The sequence below is a fragment of the Chelonoidis abingdonii genome, chromosome 1 (assembly GCF_003597395.2).
Source record: "Chelonoidis abingdonii isolate Lonesome George chromosome 1, CheloAbing_2.0, whole genome shotgun sequence".
NCBI lineage: Eukaryota > Metazoa > Chordata > Testudines > Testudinidae > Chelonoidis > Chelonoidis abingdonii.
The window spans coordinates 270,294,848-270,315,458 of record NC_133769.1 but is presented as its reverse complement, the minus strand read 5'-3'; the positions used below and the strand labels follow the sequence as shown (position 1 = coordinate 270,315,458).

General features: G+C 40.3%; 1 protein-coding gene across 3 annotated transcripts in view; it reads right to left on the bottom strand.

Moving 5' to 3' along the window:
- The window catches only part of NALCN (sodium leak channel, non-selective), a 387,480-nt gene that overhangs the window by 24,722 nt on the left and 342,147 nt on the right, over window positions 1–20,611 (bottom strand). For all 3 annotated transcript variants that reach the window (XM_032771366.2, XM_032771357.2, XM_032771375.2), the window contains 7 exons: window positions 20,459–20,579; window positions 20,226–20,357; window positions 15,221–15,388; window positions 13,106–13,210; window positions 4,768–4,874; window positions 1,055–1,175; window positions 872–970 (listed from right to left, as the gene is read on the bottom strand). In XM_032771366.2, the coding sequence (XP_032627257.1) occupies window positions 872–970; window positions 1,055–1,175; window positions 4,768–4,874; window positions 13,106–13,210; window positions 15,221–15,388; window positions 20,226–20,357; window positions 20,459–20,579 (853 nt within the window). The remainder of the gene's footprint in view (window positions 1–871; window positions 971–1,054; window positions 1,176–4,767; window positions 4,875–13,105; window positions 13,211–15,220; window positions 15,389–20,225; window positions 20,358–20,458; window positions 20,580–20,611) is intronic.

Genomic DNA, 20,611 nt, shown 5'->3' with positions numbered 1-20,611 from the left:
TAAAATCTCATACTAAGGGTTTGGAGCTGGAAAAGCAACAGAGAACTTTTAAAGGCAAATGTCCCAGATTGCTCTCCCAGACAAATAGAAACTTTGCCCAGTAAGCACTTAACCATACAAAGCTGTGTGAGCAGTGGTACCATCCTCATGGCGTGTCTTGGAATGTCTAGACTTGGAACAGTGAGTCAAACAAACAGGTGGCTGTCCTACTAATAAGATCAGAAAAGTTCCCTCTGAGGTAGACATAATCTCTTTATGGAATTGTGTCCCGAAGATATGCCCTGGGAAGATACACCCTAAAATGTTACACAGTTAAAGAGACTGATTATTATAACACGTATTAATTCTTGCTGTTAGGCCAAAAATCATACAACACAGAAAATATTAAATTTAAAGGGAGTACACAATAAAAAGATTAATAAAAACTAGTGGATTATTGGAAAGACTTCATTACAGAAAAAATAAGAAGGTAGTAAAATAAAGACAAAAGCTTAGTGAAATTTAAAAACAACCATGTCACAGACACTAGATCTGTGTCTCAGGAGCTTTCCACCTCACCACAATTTTTGTCAAGCGAGGAACTCCAAGAACAGTTCTCTTTGTTCATTGCTTATGGATCAAATTGAGACCATGCCTAAATTCGTACTTCAGTACACCTGCAGCTGCTCACTTCGGATCTGAATTTGGTCCTATATCTCTCTTCAGGTAATATGATCTGAAGGCAATAATGATGTTGCTTCTTGAATTGTAACTTACTTATATTAGCAACAGCACATCTTATTATCTCATATTGCACAATTTGTCATATGATGTTTAAAGCTAACAAAGTATGAAACTATTCCCATATGAGATACAATAACTGAATTATTACCTTATTTTCATTGAAATTAGCAATGACAACTCCAACAAAAAGGGTCAATCCAATCATGCAGCCCAGGAACACAAAGACATGAATATAGATTCCATGGATCTGCATATACAAAAAATATGATTATTCATCAAAACAAATTCAGCAGCTTTCGAAGTGTTAACAGGATTTGATATGCTTGCTTACCGGCCCCACGCGATGAATAATGACATCTCTGACTTCCACCCAGCCTTTTAATGAAAGAACTTCAAATAGTGCCAACATGGCATTTCCCACATTGTCAAAATTAAAATTGCGAGGATTTGCCCTGAAATAATAGTAAAGAAATGAGTGCATTTTAACTATCTTCTGACAAGATGGATCTTAGGCATCTTATTGTGGCCCCTCTAAGTCAAAGAATACAACCTCATGCTATACAAAGGAGCTAATCATATAAAGAAGCACAGGTTTTACTTGTGTTATTACTCAACTTTTCTTTCCACATCTGCTTAGTTTTTCTTCATATTCTATGTCAGTCTGAGACAGTAAACTCCTTTGTTACAGTGACTGTGGTATTGTCTAAATCTCTACAAAATATCATGCAAAGTTCTGAATAATAATACTTTGAAAACTAAAAAAATGACATATACTGCACTTAATTGCTAAATCTTTACAATCTAATATTTATTTATAAGCTGAGCTACTGTAAAAATGATAAAGCTTATGACATGGCACTGTATTTTAGAGTGTTTCTGACAATACATTGCCAAAAGTTAGTGATCGTGAAAAAAACAGTTTGGATGACACTGGCAGAAACAAAGCTATGTCATACAACCCTGCTAATGTACCTCAAGGAACAGAATTTTCAGAAGTGCCTATGTGATTTAGGCTTCTGGTTTAGTCAGTAGGTGCTTCTGCAAATTATCATTCACACTCATTCATAATATCAGATTTTGCCAGCCCAAAGACAAATGTTAACAAGAGGAAACCACTGGTTTTCTCAGCCTTCAAACATAACATTCTTTGTGTTAGCCAGGATTCCAAAGGAAGAAACTCCATTTGAAAATTAAAGAATCCACTAGAGGTTAGTTTTTTAAAGAGCTGTGCATCCCCAATCAGAGACAGATTTTCTGAAAAGTTCAGCCTCAGGTACCATTCAGACACCAAAATAAGTAGCTAGATTCCCAGTTTCCCTACCAGCGTAACTTTTTGGAAAATCTCGTCAGTAAGGCTATGTCTACAATATGAGTGTGATTCCCCTGCTTGTGTGTACATACTCGCGGTAGCTCGAAGAGAGTTGATGTGAGTATAAATAGTAGTATAGCTGTGGTAGCACAAGCAGTGGCAGCAGAGGCACAGCTTAGCTGTGCTTAGTACAAACCATGCCTCCGTTGTCACTGCCCATGCTACTGCAGCTACACCACTGTTTATACTCATGCTAGCACTCCTTGAGCTACTACGGGTATCTGCACACAAGCCGGGGAATCATACCCCTAGCTTGCAATATGGACATAGCTCCTACTGTGACTCAGGTACTGGGCTCTTGAAAATCTGGTCCTACAAGGTTAACAACTGGTACTCAACTCCTTGAGTAATAAATTTTCTGCAGTGACAAAAAATTCTCCAAACTTCATAGTTTTGCTGATTAAGATCTTTTTAATTATTTCTGGATCAAGACGAAGTGGATTGAATTTGCTTACTCACAGGAATTCTGCCTTCAGAATTTATCTGAAGCATACGGAAGTGGAAAGAGTTCTGCAGATGCCACAGCTTCACTGACTGTTCAAATCACAGTGTATTATTTCATTAATGTAGGATGGCTCTGAATCTTCCCCTGCTACCACATTCTTTATCCCCCCCCAACTGAAATAATTTTAGCCATTTTGCTGAATTTGCAAAAAGTGAAACAACCTCCTTTCAAAATATAAGCAATTAAAGACAAGTTTAACACATTTTAGGTGTTAGAAAATCTTAAATTGACACTGTCAGAATATAAATCATAGACTTATTGTTGCCATTAAATCATTGTTGCATCTGAGATACCGCAATTAGGGCTGTCAATTAATTGCGGTTAATTCACATGATTAACTAAAAAAAATGAATCATGATTAAAAAATGAATCACGATTAATCACAGTTTTAATCAAACTGTTAAACAATAGGATACCAATTGAAATTTATTAAATATTTGTGGATGTTTTTCTATATTTTCAAATGTATTGATTTCAATAACTACACAGGTTACAAAATGTACAGTGCTTACTTTATATTATTATTCTTTATTACAAATATCTGCACTGTAAAAATGATAGAGTATTTTTCATTTCACTTCATATAAGTACTGTACTGCAATCTCTTTATAATGAAAGTGCAACTTACAAATGTAGATTTTTTTTGTTGTTGTTACATAAAAAACTCAAAAACAAAACAATGTAAAACTTTAGAGCCTACAAATCCACTCAGTCCTACCTCTTGTTCAGCCAATCACTAAGACAAACAAGTTTGTTTACATTTATGGGAGATCATGCTGCCCATTTCTTATTTACACTGTCACCAGAAAGTGAGAGCAGGTGTTCTTATGGGACTTTTGTAGCAGGCATTGCAAGGTATTTACATGCTAGATATGCTAAACATTCATATTCATGTTTCGGCCACCATTCTAGAGGACATGCTTCCATGCTTGTTAAAAAAATAATTAGTTAATTAAATTTGTGACTCAACTCCAGTGGGGAGAATCGTATGTCTCCTGCTTTATTTTACCCACATTCTGCCATATATTTCGTGTTATAGCAGTCTTGCATGATGACCCAGCCCATGTTGTTCATTTTAAGAACACTTTCACTGCAGATTTGACAAAATACAAAGAAAGAATGAATGTGAGATTTCTAAAGATGGCTGCCGTGCCTTCTAAAATTTGAGAGGGACGAAGTGTGGAGCATGCTTTCAGAAGTCTTAAAAGAGCAACACTTCAGTGCGGAAACTACAGACCCTGAACCACCAAAAAAGAAAATCAACCTTCTGCTGGAGGCATCTGATTCAGATGATGAAAATGAACATGCGTTGGTCTGCACTGCTTTGGACTGCTACCTAGCAGAACCCGTCATCAGCATGGACACATGTCCTCTGGAATGGTGGTTGAAGCATGAAGGGACATATGAATCTTTACAGCATCTGCGATGCCAGTTACAATAGAGCCATATTCTCACTTTCAGGTGACATTGTAAACAAGAAGCAGATAGCATTATCTCCTGCAAATGTAAACAAACTTGTTTGTCTGAGTGACTGGCTGAACAAGAAATAGGACTGAGTGGGACTTGTAGGCTTTTAAGTTTTACAATATTTTATTTTTGAATGACTTTTTTTACATAATTCTACATTTGTAAGTTCAACTTTCGTGATAAAGAAATTACACTACAGTACTTGTATTAGATGAACTGAAAAATACTATTTCTTTTGTTTTTACAGTGCAAATATTTGCAATAAAAAATAAATATAAAGTGAGCACTGTACACTTTGTATTCTGTGTTATAATTGAAATCAATACATTTGAAAATGTATAAAGCATTCAAAATATTTAAAATGGTATTCTATTATTGTTTAACAGTGTGATTAATCATGTAAATAATCATGATTAATTTTTTTAATCATGAGATTAATCATGATTAATTTTCGTAATCGCTTCACAGCCCTAACCACAACATTTCCCTGTGTGTAAAATAGGAAATATCAGATGTGTACAGTAATAGGCACCATGTTTGCCTTTCCTGCACTTCTCTCAGGTTGGTACGGAAACTAGATTGGTTTGTTTGTCACCAGTTTTATTTGCTACTTTCAGTACTACAATGCTGCAATGTTTGGGTCTTGCAGCAGATTAACAACTGAACTATCTGAAGAAAGATTGGCCAAGTTACAACTACTCACCAGACTCGTGGCACCCAAAATCCAGGCTTTTTCTCTCCAGGTCTTAGTTTTAAATTCAGATTTTTTGAAACACTTACATTTATTCTGAAGATGCCATGACAATCTTCCTATAGTAAAATAAAGCACATTGGGTGAAATATAGACCTGCAGAGAGGTGAGGACACTGTGCAACACAAACAGCACAATAAATAAGGCAGCTTGAAACAGTGTAAATGGAACAAAAGGGTTATTTTTAGGTACTGGATTAAAAGCATTTGGGAACAGAAGTTTTTCATATGCAGGGAAGATACAGCATGAGCAGTGACAATGTAGAATCTTCATTCTGCACTTCAAGGCCCCCTTCCAAACTGAGAGGGCTAGTAAATCTGCAATTTCATTCAGTTATTGGCCTCTGTCTGAAAGTGTCACGGTGTTTGTGATGCTTGACTCCTCCCCACTGCAAATGGAATGATGCTACTAATCTGCTTCACACAGGCCACGTAACACTGGCTGGTACTTTTCGTCACCATCAGCCTGGCCTGGATTTTAACTGGTGACCGAGGATTGCTAGGTGTCATAGCCCATTCCCAGTCCCTTGCGCTGTTCAGTCCTTCAGCGCCCAAATGGCATGAACTCGGTATCTTTCTCATGTCTTCCTCAAATACCTGGCACTCTCATTCCTTCTGCACTATGTAACAACCTTCTCTTCATTCAAACCGCTTCTTAAAACACCCTTCTTCAGTGACCCTCCTTCCAATTCTTACAATCATAGTCTCCCAAAGAAAGCAGTGTGCTTTGTAAAAGAGAGCAAGAAAAAGACATGGAAGAGAGGATTACTCACCCTGTGCAGTAACTTAGGTTCTTTGAAATGTGTGTCCCTGTGGGTGCTCCACCGTAGGTGCAGTACTGTCTCTGTGCCTGGGATCAGAGATCTTTGGCAGCAGTGCCAGCTGGGCTGCACGAGCACTCCTCCCCATCCCACGCTGTGAGCAGTGGCTATATTGCACTGTGTGGTTCACCACCCTCAGTTCCTTCTCTACCACAGATCCTATGTTTGAACTCTGAAGTGGAGGGAAGGAGGGAAGGTAGTGAAGCACCCATAGGGACACACATCTTGAAGAATCTCAGTTACTCCGAGTAGTGTTGCCATTGGTGCTTCATTGTAGGTGAGTGTAGAGCAATGCCCCTAGATGAAAGGCTGAGGCTTCAGAGAGACATCTACTAAGGAGGATAGAACAGTTGTCCTAGTAGGGCATCTGATGCCGTGTTATGGGTGATCACATGATGTTGACTAAATGTGTCTGTGGGCGCCCATGTGGCTGCCTTACAAATGCCAGTAATTGGTATGTTATTTAGAAAAGCTATTGAGATGGACAGTGAGCAAATGGAAGGCTGAAGTTTGTGTCATTGGTAGCAAAGTGGAGACCCATTTTGAGACCCATTTTGACAGACGTTGTTTGGATATGACCTATACATTTGATCCTTCATCTACAGAGAGGAATAAGAGTGGTGACTGTCAAGGTAAAAGGCTAGCGCTTGTCTGCCATCCAAGGTGTCATGGCTTCATGCTGTTTGCCACATGGTTTAGGGAAGAAGGAGGGGAGGTGGATAGGTTGGTTTAGATAGAAAGAGGACAGTACCTTGGATAAAAACTTCAGGTGTGGTTGTGGTTGTAATGTGATCGTATCTTTGTAAAAGATTGTGTATGTGGGTTACACCATGAATGCATCTATTTCTCCTACCCATTGGGCAGGTGTGATGGTTATGAGAAAGACCATTTTCATAGATAGGTGCATATAGGATCAGGTCATCATTGGTTCAAATGGAGGGCTGGTGAGATAGGCTGAGATCCTAAGGAGGGATGGGTCTCGTACCTCAGGGTAAAGATTCTGTAGGAACCTTAAGGAATTTTTTTGTCATTGCGTGGTTGAATACTGAATGACCTTTTATTTTGAAGTGGAATGCAATAATGGCAGCCAGATGTACATGAACAGAGGTTGCGAATAGCCTTGATCTTTTTAGCTGTAGGGTGTAATCCAGGATGAGTGGTAAAGGAGGGCTCATTGCTAAGATATGTTTGGTGTCACACCAAGTTCAGAATCTTTTCCACGTATGTAGGTAAGTATAGTGTATTGTTCAACACTGGCCATTTAAAAGAATCTTATATCTGTTCTGAACAGGTCATCTCTGTATTCTGGAACCATGATGTGGCCATGCCTTCAGACAGAGAAATTTTAAATTTGGGTGAAGAATCTGACCTGCATCCTGCAAGAGGAGGTGTGAAGTCAACAAGGTGATAGGTGGACAGACCACCAAGGTGTAAGAGGTAAGGATATCATCTTTGTCATGGTCATGTTGGGGCTATGAGAATGACTCTGGATCGTTCAACTTGTACCTTGGGAAACACTTTGAATAGTAGGGGAAAAGGTGGAAAGGCACAGAGAGGTGCATCCCATGAAATGAGGACGATGTCCCCCAGAGTTTGGTGACCTAGACCCTCTCTTGAGCAGAACTGTGGGCATTTGGCGTTCTTGAGGGCGAACAGATCTATGTTGGGGAATCTCCAGTGGGTGAATATATGTTGTAGGGTTCTTGTGTCTATCTCCCACTTGTGTTCTTGTGAGAACTTCCTGCTCAATGAATCTGCCATGGTATTCTGGTATCCAGGTAGGTATGCGGCTAAGATATTGATGTTATGCTGGCTGCACCAGTTCCACAATTTTAGTGCTTCTGTACACAGGGATTGAGACCTCACTCCTGTCTGTTGATATAAAACATGCAGGTGATGTTGTCTATCATTACTCTTACTGTTTGTTGTCTGATTATTGATAGAAAGTGTAGGCATATGTTGCAGACTACATGTAATTCTAGGAGGTTGATGTTTAACATGGACTCTGAAGGGGACCACTTGCCCTGTACCATCTGGGTCTGCTGATGTGCTTCCCAACCGAGTAGGGAGGCGTTGATCATAAGTATCAAGGACAGTGGTGGTTGGAGGAAGGGATCCCCTATGCAGACATTCTGAGGTTGCGTCCACCAGTCTAATGAGCCCTTGACCTTCAGTGATATCGAGAGCAGTTTATTCAGGCTGTGTTTGTGGGGTATGTATGCTGTTCATAGCCATCCCTTGAGGCAATGCATATGTAATCTGGAGTGTTTTATCATGAATGTGGTTGCTGCCATATGACTGAGCAACTGTAGGCAGGTTCTGGCAGAGATCTGTTGGCTGGTCCTCATGATGGAAATGAGACTAACTATTGCGTGATCTGGGAGGAAGGCTCTGGCCTCTATACCATCTAGTTGGGACCCAATAAACTCTAGCTGTTGTACTGGTGTCAGCTGATTTTTGAATATTTATCTGGAGGCTGAGTTTTGAGAAAAGGTCCAACCTTTTTGTTATGACTTGGAGTGTGTCACTTCTGGATGGAGCCTTGAAGAGGCAGTCATCTAGGTATGGGAATATTATAACCCCTTGTTTGCAGAGTGGTGCCACCACCACTTCCAGGACTTTGGAAAATACTCTGAGTGCCATAGAGAGGTCAAAGCATCCTTTATTGAAAATGGTTGGACCCCAGAACAAATCTGAGGAACCTCCTGTGAAAAGAATGTATGGTAATATGGAAGTATGAGTGGAGGTTGAGGCCCAAGAAGGCCCCCCTGTTCCAGTGCTGGGATTATTGTTGATAGTGTGACCATCTCGAACTGCTGTAGTTTGACAACATTGTTGAGGTTTCCCCATGTCCAGCATTCGCCTCTACCGTCAGACTTCTTTTGCATTAGAAAATGGTGGGAATAAAAGTCTTTCCTGCTGAGTTGGAATGGCACCAGGTCTATGGCTCCCAGTCACAGAAGATGGTTTATTTCTTTCCATAGACGGTGCTCATGAGAATGTTCCCTGAAGAGGGATAGGATGGGGTGGACAGAAGAGAGAGGAATGAAATTGAATACCGTTGCTGATGATTTCCAGTACCCACTTGTAGGAGGTGACTTGCTGTCATGTCAGAGAGAACAGAGTCAAACGTCCACCAAACTGATGAAGTAATTTGGATGGCTGCAGCATCTGGATCATGGGGAGAGATCTCAGGGCCTTAGCCAAATTTTCAAAAATATTGTTTGGAGGCAGATGCGTGGGACATGCAGATGCGTGGGACATAGTAGCCTGTGTTGGTGTCTGTGTACATTTGGTAGGAGGTCTCTGACATCTACATTGTGGATCATAATGCCGTTGAAGGGTGAAATATGGAGGGTGAGATCTCGGAGTAAGTTGATACCTACGCTGTCTTCTCTTTTGTGCTGGAGCACAGACACTGAGTGAATGGAGTGTTGCTCTCCCAGATGATAAAAAAGAGCAGTTCCAAGCACTAGTGACAGAAGGACAACTCCTGTCATGCATGGCGCTACAAACCTCTCTGGATGCTGTGGATATGGTGGCCTAGTCCACTGTGACTTCTGTGGTAGTGAGACAAGCTCCATGGCTTCACCTCTCAAGGCTCCCCAGGGAGGTCTCCCCAGGAAGATCTCCTGCTTGAAGGATCTAAATTTTTTGCTGAGCGCACTGAGCCCCTTGGAATAGTTCATATGGTTATATTTGGATAAAAGTGCCTTGTAGTCAGCGATTTCTTCTTATCGGTGCTAAGTGACAGTATCCGCTTATGTGGTCCTGCCCACTTAGGGTCCTTAGTTCTCTCAACAGCACCGGTACCAGAGGTACCGTATGGTCAAAGGACCTAGGTCTTGCCCCAGAAGATGTTGAGACTACCGACCTCACAGGGGATGTCTTTATTTGGGGGTGAGCTTGGTGCCCATTTTTTCTCATCTCGATGAGAGCGTGTAGGTTTTCTTTTAGTGGTATGCAGTGAGTGGGGGTCAGCAGATAAATGTGTTGATGGTGACCGCTGCAGAGGAGATGTATCGGGGCCAGGGTCTGAGGCAAGTCGCAATGAGCTCTTCATTAATAAAAGTTTTAGTTTCAATTCACAGTCCTCTCTGTACCGTGCCTTCAATTTGAGGCAGAGGGTGCACTTTTGTGACACGTGCCCCTTACCCAAACAGCGTGTATATTGTGAGTGGCTGTCATTCACAGGGAGGGCCTCACAACAAGAGAGGCACCTCTTAAACTTGGGAGATCGAGGCATAACCCTGAGTAAGGAGAACTTCCCTGTAAGGAAGGGAATAGAAAAATGAAACCTATGCTACTCTAAAGAGAAATGGAGAGAAAGAGGAGAGGATTTTTTTAATAAGGGGAAAAGGAAAAAAAAATATGAAGGAAACAAGTATTATCTTAGAACTTTCAATGGAAGCACTAATATTACTAAAGGCACAACAGGAGTATAAAGGGCTTGGTTAGGGACTCCATCCCCGAACAAGGGCGGCTGAGAAGGAAACAAGGGCGGTTGGACCACACAGGGCTTTATAGTCGCCTCTCACTGTATGAGATGGGGAAGAGTGCATGGCCCAACAGCCACTGCTAGTGAAGATCTCCATTTCCAGGCGCAAGGGACACCTACAATGGAGCACCCATAGGGACAATACTAGAAGAAAAATTGTAATATACTGGAGATATCCATTCCAGCATCATGACCAGAAAAGATTCATGACAACCAAATGAGAAACTGTCCCCAGGGATTCTATCACACATCACAGGTTTGACAATGAGCCCACTATATGTGGGGAAGGGACTTTGGAAGCTTTACTCCATGTTGTGTGGATATCCAGTTAGTTCAGACGTGATCAATAATATTATGGAGGAAATCCTGGCCCAAATGAAGTTAACTGGAGTTTTGACATTGACTTCACTGGGGCAAAGATTTCACCCAATGTTCTTTACTATGGCCCTGGTCCTGCACTGGTGGACCTTTTGCTGATGCAGAGGCCCACTGAACTTAACTAGGCTCCGTGCTTATACAGCGTCTGTCCATATGGAGCAAGCTGCAAGATTAGGGCCTATCCTGCTTTGATGTTATGATTTAAAGAATTCCCAGTACACTGACTATAACAGCCTGGTTTGGAAACACTAGCTTCCCTTTATAAATTAACACTGTAGGCACAATTTTTTTGCCCCGAATTCATTGCACCTGCAATTACTGGTTCTTAGACATCTAAGTGATCCCAATTGTTTTCTCAATCAGTGAAAGTGAAAAAAGGGAGGTCATATGAAACCTAGGTTAAGAATTTGGCTATGAAGCTGGATGCCATGTTTGTGCCCTTACTGTATTGTCTAATTTAAGACTCAGTTATGTGACTTTGTCCTGGAGGGTGTATGCAGGAGGAATTCTGTCTCAGTGAAGCTCATTCCATCACTGAGCAATCTGGTGAGGATGTGCACCATGCCCAGGGATAGAGAAGTCTGCTTCTCCTGGTGCAATAGGTCCATCTTCCTGGTAAGGTGGCAAGTAGCCCCATTGCCTTGTCTCCTTTAAGACAGTCTGTACCTCCAATAGTGCAGGGAGGGAATAGTTTCTGTGCTGTCCCAAGTACAGAGACTACATTTCTGACAGGCCCCTGTAGAAGCACACGAGGGCGTCGAGGAGGAGTCTTCCTGCACATCTGTAAAGGGCAAATCAGTATGGCCAAACTTTTCAAACATGGGGTCTTAAAATTAGGCTCCCAATCCCATATTTAGGCTGCTAAACAAAAACAATCTAATTCTTTATGGTGTTGAGCACCTCCACAGGTCTTACTGACCTCAGAAGAGATGGGGATGTTCCACACCTCTGAGAATCAAACCACTTTGCTTAGATGCACAAATAAGGCATTCAGGTTGGGTTTTCAAAAGTGCCTAAGTGACTTAAGAGCCCAAATCCAACTGACTTTCCAGGGGCAGTGGGATTTTTAAAGTGCCTCTAGTCTTAGCCAAGGTCTACACTAGAAACTTACATTGGTATAACTATGTCGATCAGGGGTGTGGAAAATCGACATCCCTGAGTGATATAGTTGTATTGATCTAACCTGCGGTGTACACTGTGAGAATTCTCCACTCAGTATAGCTACCATCTTTTGGGGAGGTGGATTAACTACACTGGAGGGCTTCTTCCATCAGTAGGTGTAGTAGCATCTGGACTGAAGTGCTACAGTGGCACAGCTGCACTGGTGTAGCTGCACTGCTGCAGCATTTTATGTGAGGACCTACCTTTAAGAGCACAAATCCTATGGAAAATCAGTGAGGCTTATAGAATCATAGAAACATAGGGTTGGAAGGGACCAGGAGAGATCATCTAGTCCACCCCTCATGTTGAGGTGGGATCAAGTGCATGTGGACCACACCTGACAGATATTTGTCCAACCTGTTTTTAAAAAGCTCCAGTGACAGGGATTCCAGCTTTGGAAGCCTATTTCAGAGATTAACTATCCTCCTAGTTAGAATTTTTTCCTCCTATCTAACCTAAATCTCCCTTGCTCCAGATTAAACCCATAACTTCTTCTCCTACCTTGAGTGGACATGCAGAACAATTGATCACTGTGCTTGTTATAATGCTCTTACATATTTGAAGACTGTTATCAGGTCCTCCCTCAGTCTTCTTTTCACAAGACTAAACATGCCCAGGTTTTTTTAAACTTTTCCTCATAGGTCAGGTTTTCTAAACCATTTATCATTTCTGTTGCTCTCCTCTGGAGTCTCTCCAATTTGTACACGTCTCCTAAAATATGGCACCCAGAACTGGACACAGTACTCCAGCTGAGACCTCACTAGTGCCAAGTAGAATGAAATGATTACTTTTTGTGTGTTACATACAAAACTCCTGTTAATACACCCCAGAAATGATATTACCTTTTATGACACCTGCATCACATTGTTGGCTCATATTCAATGTATGATCCACTATAACCCTCAGATGCTTTTCAGCAGTACTACCACCTGTTTTGTAGTTGTACATTACATTTTTCCTTCTTAAGTGTAGTACTTTTCATTTGTCTTTACTGAATTTCATCTTATTTCAGACCAGTTCTCCAATTTGTCAAGTTCATTTTTATGTTTCTAAATCACTTGGGCACTTCTGAAAATCCCACCCTGTGGTGCCTAACTGTGGGTACCTAGGTCTGAAAATTTTGGCTTACACTTCTTAGGACTGGGAGCACATCATTCTCTACTGCATGCACTTTGCCAGATGCATTACTGGGGATCAACAGGTGATAATAGCTTATTTTCTATTTTCAACTTGAATTTAAAAAAAAACATTTTGTTCTAACTGTGCAAATGAATACAGAAAATCCCTCTCTCCCCTCACTTTTTTGGATACATGAAATGCCACATAGTTTCTCTTTTTCATACTGAATGATTGTCGTTTTTCCTACTTGTTTCCTCCATTGCCCAGAGAGGATGGAGTATACTAGTATTTTGAAATAGAAAAGAAGTTCTTACCCTTGTGATGATGTGTGGATCATTGCACTTGGCCAGTTTCCCAGCAAAAAGCTGAACTCCAAAGCTTGCAAAAACGAGCATTAATGTCAGCAAAAGAATGGACACCTGTGACAGTGATGTAAATATAGTCAAACTTTTCTCCTAAGACTAGAGGTGAAGGGCTAGATCCTCTGGTGCGGTCCAAGAATGAGCGTTTGGTGGCATAATGCTGACCTACCGGCTTTTATGACAGGCACTCTCCATTGAATTTTTAGTCACTGCATTTCCAACTTTGGCTGCACTGTGTTATGAATTCTAACTTATGCATTATGTGTTATGAATAACAATGCATCATTTTATAATAATGTCTCCATTGAAACTAATGAAAGTATTTTTTTAAGTTTAAAACTTTTGTTACCATATCTTTTTGGCGATACCATTTCAGCCACCTGAAATATCATTTCACTCCATACTAATTTTGGCTTTTTTCAATCAGACAAGCACAGGGGTTTTTTTCTTTGTAGATTTTCCTACGAAGCTTAAACTATTGACCTTTAGTGTAGGCCCTGACCCAGCAAGCACTGACACTCTTCTTATTGTTTGTATTATGGTAGCATCTCAAAGACCTACTCAGGGACCAGGACCTCACTGCAGTAGGTGCTGTATAAACACAGTTGCTTAACTTTAAGCACGAGAAGACTTCTATTAACTTCAATGGGACATCTGATGTGCTTAAAGTTAAACCATGCTTAAGTGCTTTGCTAGATCAGGCCTTATTCATTAACATGTGCTGCCTCTGTCGGCTGTCTGGCTCTGTAACACCAGTGCAGCTACAAACAGGAGAGACACATAAATGAATTAAAATGTTTACATCATAACAGGTTGTAATGGAGATAAAGTAAGTTAAACACTGGCCTTAAACTAATGACCCTTGCCCCTTTATTAAGAGACTCGTTTGTTATTATAACCAAACAATATACATGAATACATAACACAGTATATAATAAATATATAAGATAAAATTGCAAGCTTTTATTCCTAACCCTCATGCCCAGTCTAAAATCTTATCACACTCTCAAGGTTTTGAGACCTGATCCTGGAAAAAAAATTCTAGAACACACATACACACATCACTTGGGGGGAAGAGAGAGAAAGAGCTGTTATTCCTAAGACACTAATAATGGGTTCTGGGATCCCACCACTAAAATAGAGATTTGAACCTGGGCCTCCTGTATTCCACATAAGCGCTCTAACCACTAGGTTATTGGCTATTCTGAATAGGATGCGCGTGTGCGTGTGTGTGCGCGTCTCTCGCTCTTATTTGTCCAAAAAAATTCAAAATATCTTGGTTTTATCTCAATGAGGAATAAAACCAAATGCCAAAATGTCAAAAAAATGTATGAGACAGAATTCTTGTATTCCAGGCAACTCTACCCTACCACCATTTCCAGAGCTGCAATCAGGGACAGGATTCCCTCCAACTGTCTCAGAACAAGAACTGGGAATGACAAAGACTCTCATCTCTGCAAGTCTGAGTTTCCTTAGGTTTCTGTAGATCAGCTATGAAAGCAGCCTATCTCTCATCCTCTTCCCCCAGCAGAAATCGCGTTATTTTATCTCTCAAGAATCCTGCTGTCTACATCAGTACTAAGATATGCCGAATAAACAAAGTCACTTGTGAAAGAATTATTACTGCATCCTTATTAAGTATGAATGAAAACGAGTGGACTTTATATTGGTAATTTCTTTTTTACCTTGTTACTTTTTAAACTCCAATGGTAAGTTACAATGCATTTTCTTTATGAGGTATAAACAGAGTGCAACTGGTAAAAAAAAAAAAAAGTAAAAACCAAAGCTGAATTACAGAAATACTTTTCACATCAAAGAATCCTGTGGCACCTTATAGACTAACAGACGTTTTGGAGCCTGAGCTTCCGCAGGTGAATACCCACTTCATCGGATGCATGCACCCACGAAAGCTCATGCTCCAAAACGTCTGTTAATCTATAAGGTGCCACAGGATTCTATGCTGCTTTTACAGATCCAGACTAACACGGCTATCCCTCTGATACTTGACATTTTACATCGTTACTCTCCGTCTTGTTTTATCATAGGAACAAAATAACTGGCACATACCAAGAAGATTTCCTTGAAGCCACTAAACAGCTCTCGTACAACTTTCCTCATTTGTGGCACCAGTTTGAAAATGCGAAGGGGTCGGAGACATCGTAGTATCATTAAGAGCTGAGCTCCAGATTTAGCAGGAACGTTCTGAGGCATCCAGCAAAGGAATATCAAACTTACCTTGGAGGGGGAGAAAGAATGAGCAATCCAGATTGCAATATATTATTTTACAAATTATGATAAAACAGAACATCAAGCCAAACTTGCAAGTATTCCTTAGAAGATTATAGTTGTCCCTTTTGGGGTGTGCTTGTGGGGAGAGAAGGCATGGGGCTAGATTTTTAAAAGGATGCAGATAGGCACCTAGTGGGATTTTGGTGAGGGAGCTAGGCATCTAGGCGCTTTTGAAAATTCCACTAGGTACCTATCTGCATCTTTAGGAGCATATATATCATTAAAAACCTGGGCTAAAGAGCCTTGCCCAGGGGCACAATGTAATTCCTGCATTTTTCTGAACATGAGAACTATTCAAGTGTAAGGCAACTACTGGCACTAGCTTCTTCAAAGTGAGGGGCATGCACATGTATACAAACACATATACGTCTACAGAAGGTGCTATAGATGGCTATAAATAAGGCTAAGATTTTGTCACGGTTATTTTTAGTAAAAGTCACAGACAGATCACCAGCAACAAACAACAATTTACGGAGCCTGTGACCTGTGCATGACTTTTACGAAAAATAACCGTACAAGCTGCAGGGCAGAGGTGCACAGCCCCGGTTGCAGCCCCATGGGGAAGCCATGGGACAGGGGCACACAGCCTCAGCTGGAGCCCCCATCCAGCCCCAGCCGCAGCCTCAGCTCCAGCCCCAGCTTTAGCTGTTGACAGTTTGTCATAAACAGATAGTTAAGGGTTAATGTTTCTTTTACCTGTAAAGGGTTAACAAACAGGGAACCAAAAACACCTGACCAGAGGACCAATCAGGAAACAAGATACTTTTAAATCTCAGTGGAGGGAAGCCTTTGTTTGTGGTTTTTGGGTTTTGCTTTGTTCTCTCTCTGGGTCCTGAAAGGGACTAGACGTGCAACCAGGTTTCTTGCCAATCTCCCTGCTACAGTCTCTTATATATTCCAAAATAGTGATATTTAAGTTGAAAGCGGCTAATAGTCCTTTTAATTGTTTTTCTGTATTTGCAATGGTAATTTGCTGGAAGGATTTTAAATGTATTTTGCTGGGACTTAACCTTTAGAGGCCAAAAAAGTGTCAACATAGGCCAAAACAGAGTAACACCTGGAACAACAGGTGCGGTCGAGGAACCATAAATCCCCTACGGCCAAGGTGGATGTAATCCAAAAGTGGCCTGTCCCAAAGTAGAAGAAACAGGTCCAATTCCTTTTAGGCTGTGGCCGGTATACAGGCGATGTGTACCACACTCAAGCCATCGACTGCCCCACTGCCGACCTCGACCAAAAACCCACGCCCGATGCAGTAATGTGAACTGATGAGTTCAAAAGGCCTTACCCTATCTAAAGTTGACGCTCAGGTCTGACCCTGTGCTAAGGGGCCCGGACTTGAAAGACCTTCCTAATAATCCAACAGATGATCTGAGCGTGTATAGTACAGTTCTCATGCGGAAGCGACCAACCACAATCTCCATCCTGAGCGTGTTTCTCAGCAAAAAACTGTCTGAGAGGGAAAAGTCACGGTCAGTCAGTAAAAGGAATGCCTACCGCCATGTCTACGCCCTGGAAAGCTACGCCCATATTTGGGACGGTGGTTCAGCTACAAAACCCGACACATGCTGCGCTAAAGTGGCTTACTGCCACAGGGGAACAACCAAAAAACTTCTTCGATGCAGTCTAGCTCTCCAATGTTTGATTTTGGAATTCAACACATTTCAGCAGCTTCTAACAAGGTAAGCTAATGCACTCTCCTCGTGAAGTTTCCCATAATCACTGTTAAAATTGTGTCCTTACAAATGTACAAGTCTTCTAGTTTACACTGTGTAGTATATGTAAAGGTGCATGTGTTTGGATTAATCTGTTACTCAAAGTTCTAGGAAGAAATCACCGCCAGTGGAGGTCCCACTGTCTTGCGATTTGGGGGCCGTGTCATAAAGCAGATAGTTATGTCTTTTTACCTGTAAGGTGTTACAACAGGGAACAACAAAACACCTGGACAGAGGACCGAATCAGGAAAAAGATACTTTTAATCCTCGGAGGAGGGGAGCCTTTGCTTTGGGTTTCTTGGGTTTTGCTTTTGTTCTCTTCTCTGGTCCTGAAAGGACTAGATGTGCAACCAGGTTCTTGCCAATCTCCCTGCTACAGTCTCTTATATATTCAGAATAGTGAGTATTAAGTAGAAAGGCGGTTATAGTCTTTTAAATTGTTTTTCTGTATTTGCAAATGTGTAGTTTGCTGGAAGTATTTTTAAATTGTATTTTTGCTGGGGGGAGGCTTTTCTCACTGGTGTCTATAAGCTGAAAGACCCTGTAATATTACATCTTGTATTTACAGAGATTTCTTATTTTTTCTTTCTTTTATTAAAAACTTCCTTTTAAATACCTAACTGATTTTTTTTCCTCTGGTTCATGCTAAGGTATTGAGTCTGTACTCACCAAGGACTTGGTGGGGGAGAGAGAAGAAGGATAGAGGTGGAAGCCTCTGTTTTAAGATTCAAGGAGTTTGAATCACAGTATCTTCCAGGGTAACCCAGGGAGGGAAAGCCTAGGAGAGGCACTGGTGAGGGAAAGAGTTTACTTTCCTTGTGTTACGATGCAGGGGGTCTGGATCTTGGGAAGTTTTGGGGAGACCAGAGTTTATCAGGCACTCAGAGTCCTGATTGGTGGCAGCGTATCAGATCTAAGCTGGTAATTAAGCTTAGAGGAATTCATGCTAGTACCTCATTTTTTGGACTCTAAGGTTCAGATTGGGAAAAGAATAGTATGACACAGCTGAACTCCAAAAAGTTACAGAGGTCCGGTAAAGTCACGGAATCCGCAACTGCCATTTCTAAATCGTAGCCTTAGTTGTGCACCATGTTTATAAACAACATATTATCTGCTGGACTCTATAACAATTATAACAACTGATTAGCTCTTTATTAAAATGTCAGTTTATCATTTCTTAACTCTTTATAGAGTATTTTATATACGCTTTTTTCCCCACTCCATGCTCTGAGGTGTCCCTAAACCTCTGACTGCCAGAAGCTGGGACTGGATGATTGGGTGACCAGATGTCCTGATTTTATAGGGACAGTCATGATGTTTGGGGCTTTGTCTTATATAGGCACTTATTACCCCATACTCCTTGTCCCAATTTTTCACACTGGCTATCTGGTCACCCTACTGGATGACAGGGGATGGATCACTTGATAATAGTCTTGTTCTGCTCATTCCCTCTGAAGCATCTGGCACTGGCCACTTTCAGAAGACAGGATACTGGGCTAGATGGATCATTGGTCTGACCCAGTATTGTCGTTCTTAAATTCTATGTTCTTATTTATAAATGTATCCTTAATATACAGTGTGACTTAGACAGGGGGATTACTTAGTTGTAGATGCGCAAGGAATGTAGGATTCAGCTGATTATTGCCAATATGCTTAAAAGCAACAAAAAAAATTACTTGTGATTTTTAAAAAACTAAATAAAAAACAACAACCAACCAGTCTAGCAAAACAAAACGGATAAGCAGATGTTACTGAATTTCTCTGGTATCCTTTCAATATTCTAGGAATGTTTATAAGACTTAGATAAAACATGATTTTCCTCCAAACACACAAACAAAAAAACAACAAAAAGAGGAATTTTGACAAACCAATGCTACTAGAAACTCTGAGTACAGACTGATCACAACAATTTATATGCAGCACATCTGGTATACAGACTAATCTACCCATGAGTTAATCAAACCCATCATATTCACTTCATTTAGCAGCTCAGTTCAGACTGAAAAACCATTTTATATTGTACTGTATTAATCACTGATTTCATTGTTTGTTTTTTGGGTATAATCTCTTATTATTAATATTTATTACTCATCTGTTGACACTGGTAGGTATAGAGTTTTACACAAAAAGGAAAGGTAGACTTTAGAGCTGTTCAGAAAACAGTATTTCCATTGCATGAGAAATTCTGACATTTTGCAAATTGTTTTTCTTAAACCTAAACAAGAAACTGAAAATTTGAAACTTCCTGTAGAACAAACTTTCTGATTTGGGACTATTAAAATGCACTGCTTAAATAAGGTAAAAATGTTTCATTTTGCTGTCATCAATGTATACATAAACATATATTAAAGACATTTTAAGTTAATATAAAAGTCAAAGCTAAAAGAATCAAATCTATACAGCTGAAAGGAAAGATTTTTAGCTTATTGAAATGAAACTTTTTGAAAAACAAAAGGAAAAAGTCAAAATAATTCATTTCAACTTTTTCCCACTGAAAATTTAGTTAAAATCAACACATTCTTGCAAAAAGTTTCAATTTCAACACAACTGCCTTTTATATTGAAGTTTTCTTGACCAGATCTACTATAGGCAGCCAGATTTGATTCAACCCTAACATCCATCATCTGGTAATGCCCTCTCTAAAGAGGAGAGATGGGAAGGCAAGGAATGAATAGTGAAAAGCCAACTACACCAGCAGATTCCCCTGCATAAAAGGGAGAGAATAGGGTCCACGATCTAGGATCTGGATCTAAAGATGGAAGGAAAGGAGGTCAGATGTATCAGATAAATAAGTATACACACAGAGAGAAATTACCATGCAATGGGAAACCTACATTAGCTCATGAATTTACCACAATTTGGGATGCAAATCAATATTCAGATACTTAGATACACATTTGCAACTGCAGTTGTCAAATTTCCACGTGAAACTGTGGTGACTGTGTGCTCAAATGACCCTCGCAGTTCTGCATGATTTCATTTTTAAAAAACAAATGTTTAATAAATGCATATTCAGAAAGCTGAAAATTAAAAATGTTACAAGAAAGTATTTAAATATAAAAACTTACAAGATATATAAATATATCCATGACTCCTCCAAAGTCCCTTATGACAGCTGTTGGTGTAAAAAACAAGCCATCTGCCATAATCTTCAGATTAAGCTCAATGCTCATGAATATTACAAAAACATATTCAGCAATCTGAAAATCAAAGCAGAGATCAATCACAATTTAGTAATAAGCAATGGAGAAAAATAATATGGTTTTGCTTTATTAAGTGTGAGATGATTCAGTAATGTTACCTGTAGTGTCGGAGCACGCATAACTCTTCTAAAGGGGGATTCAAACATCATAGAAATGCAGGAGCATATAGTAACAATGATCATAACCCAGTCCAGGTAAGTAACCAATCCCAGCAAATCACTGTCAAAAATATACAACAATCATTAAAGAGA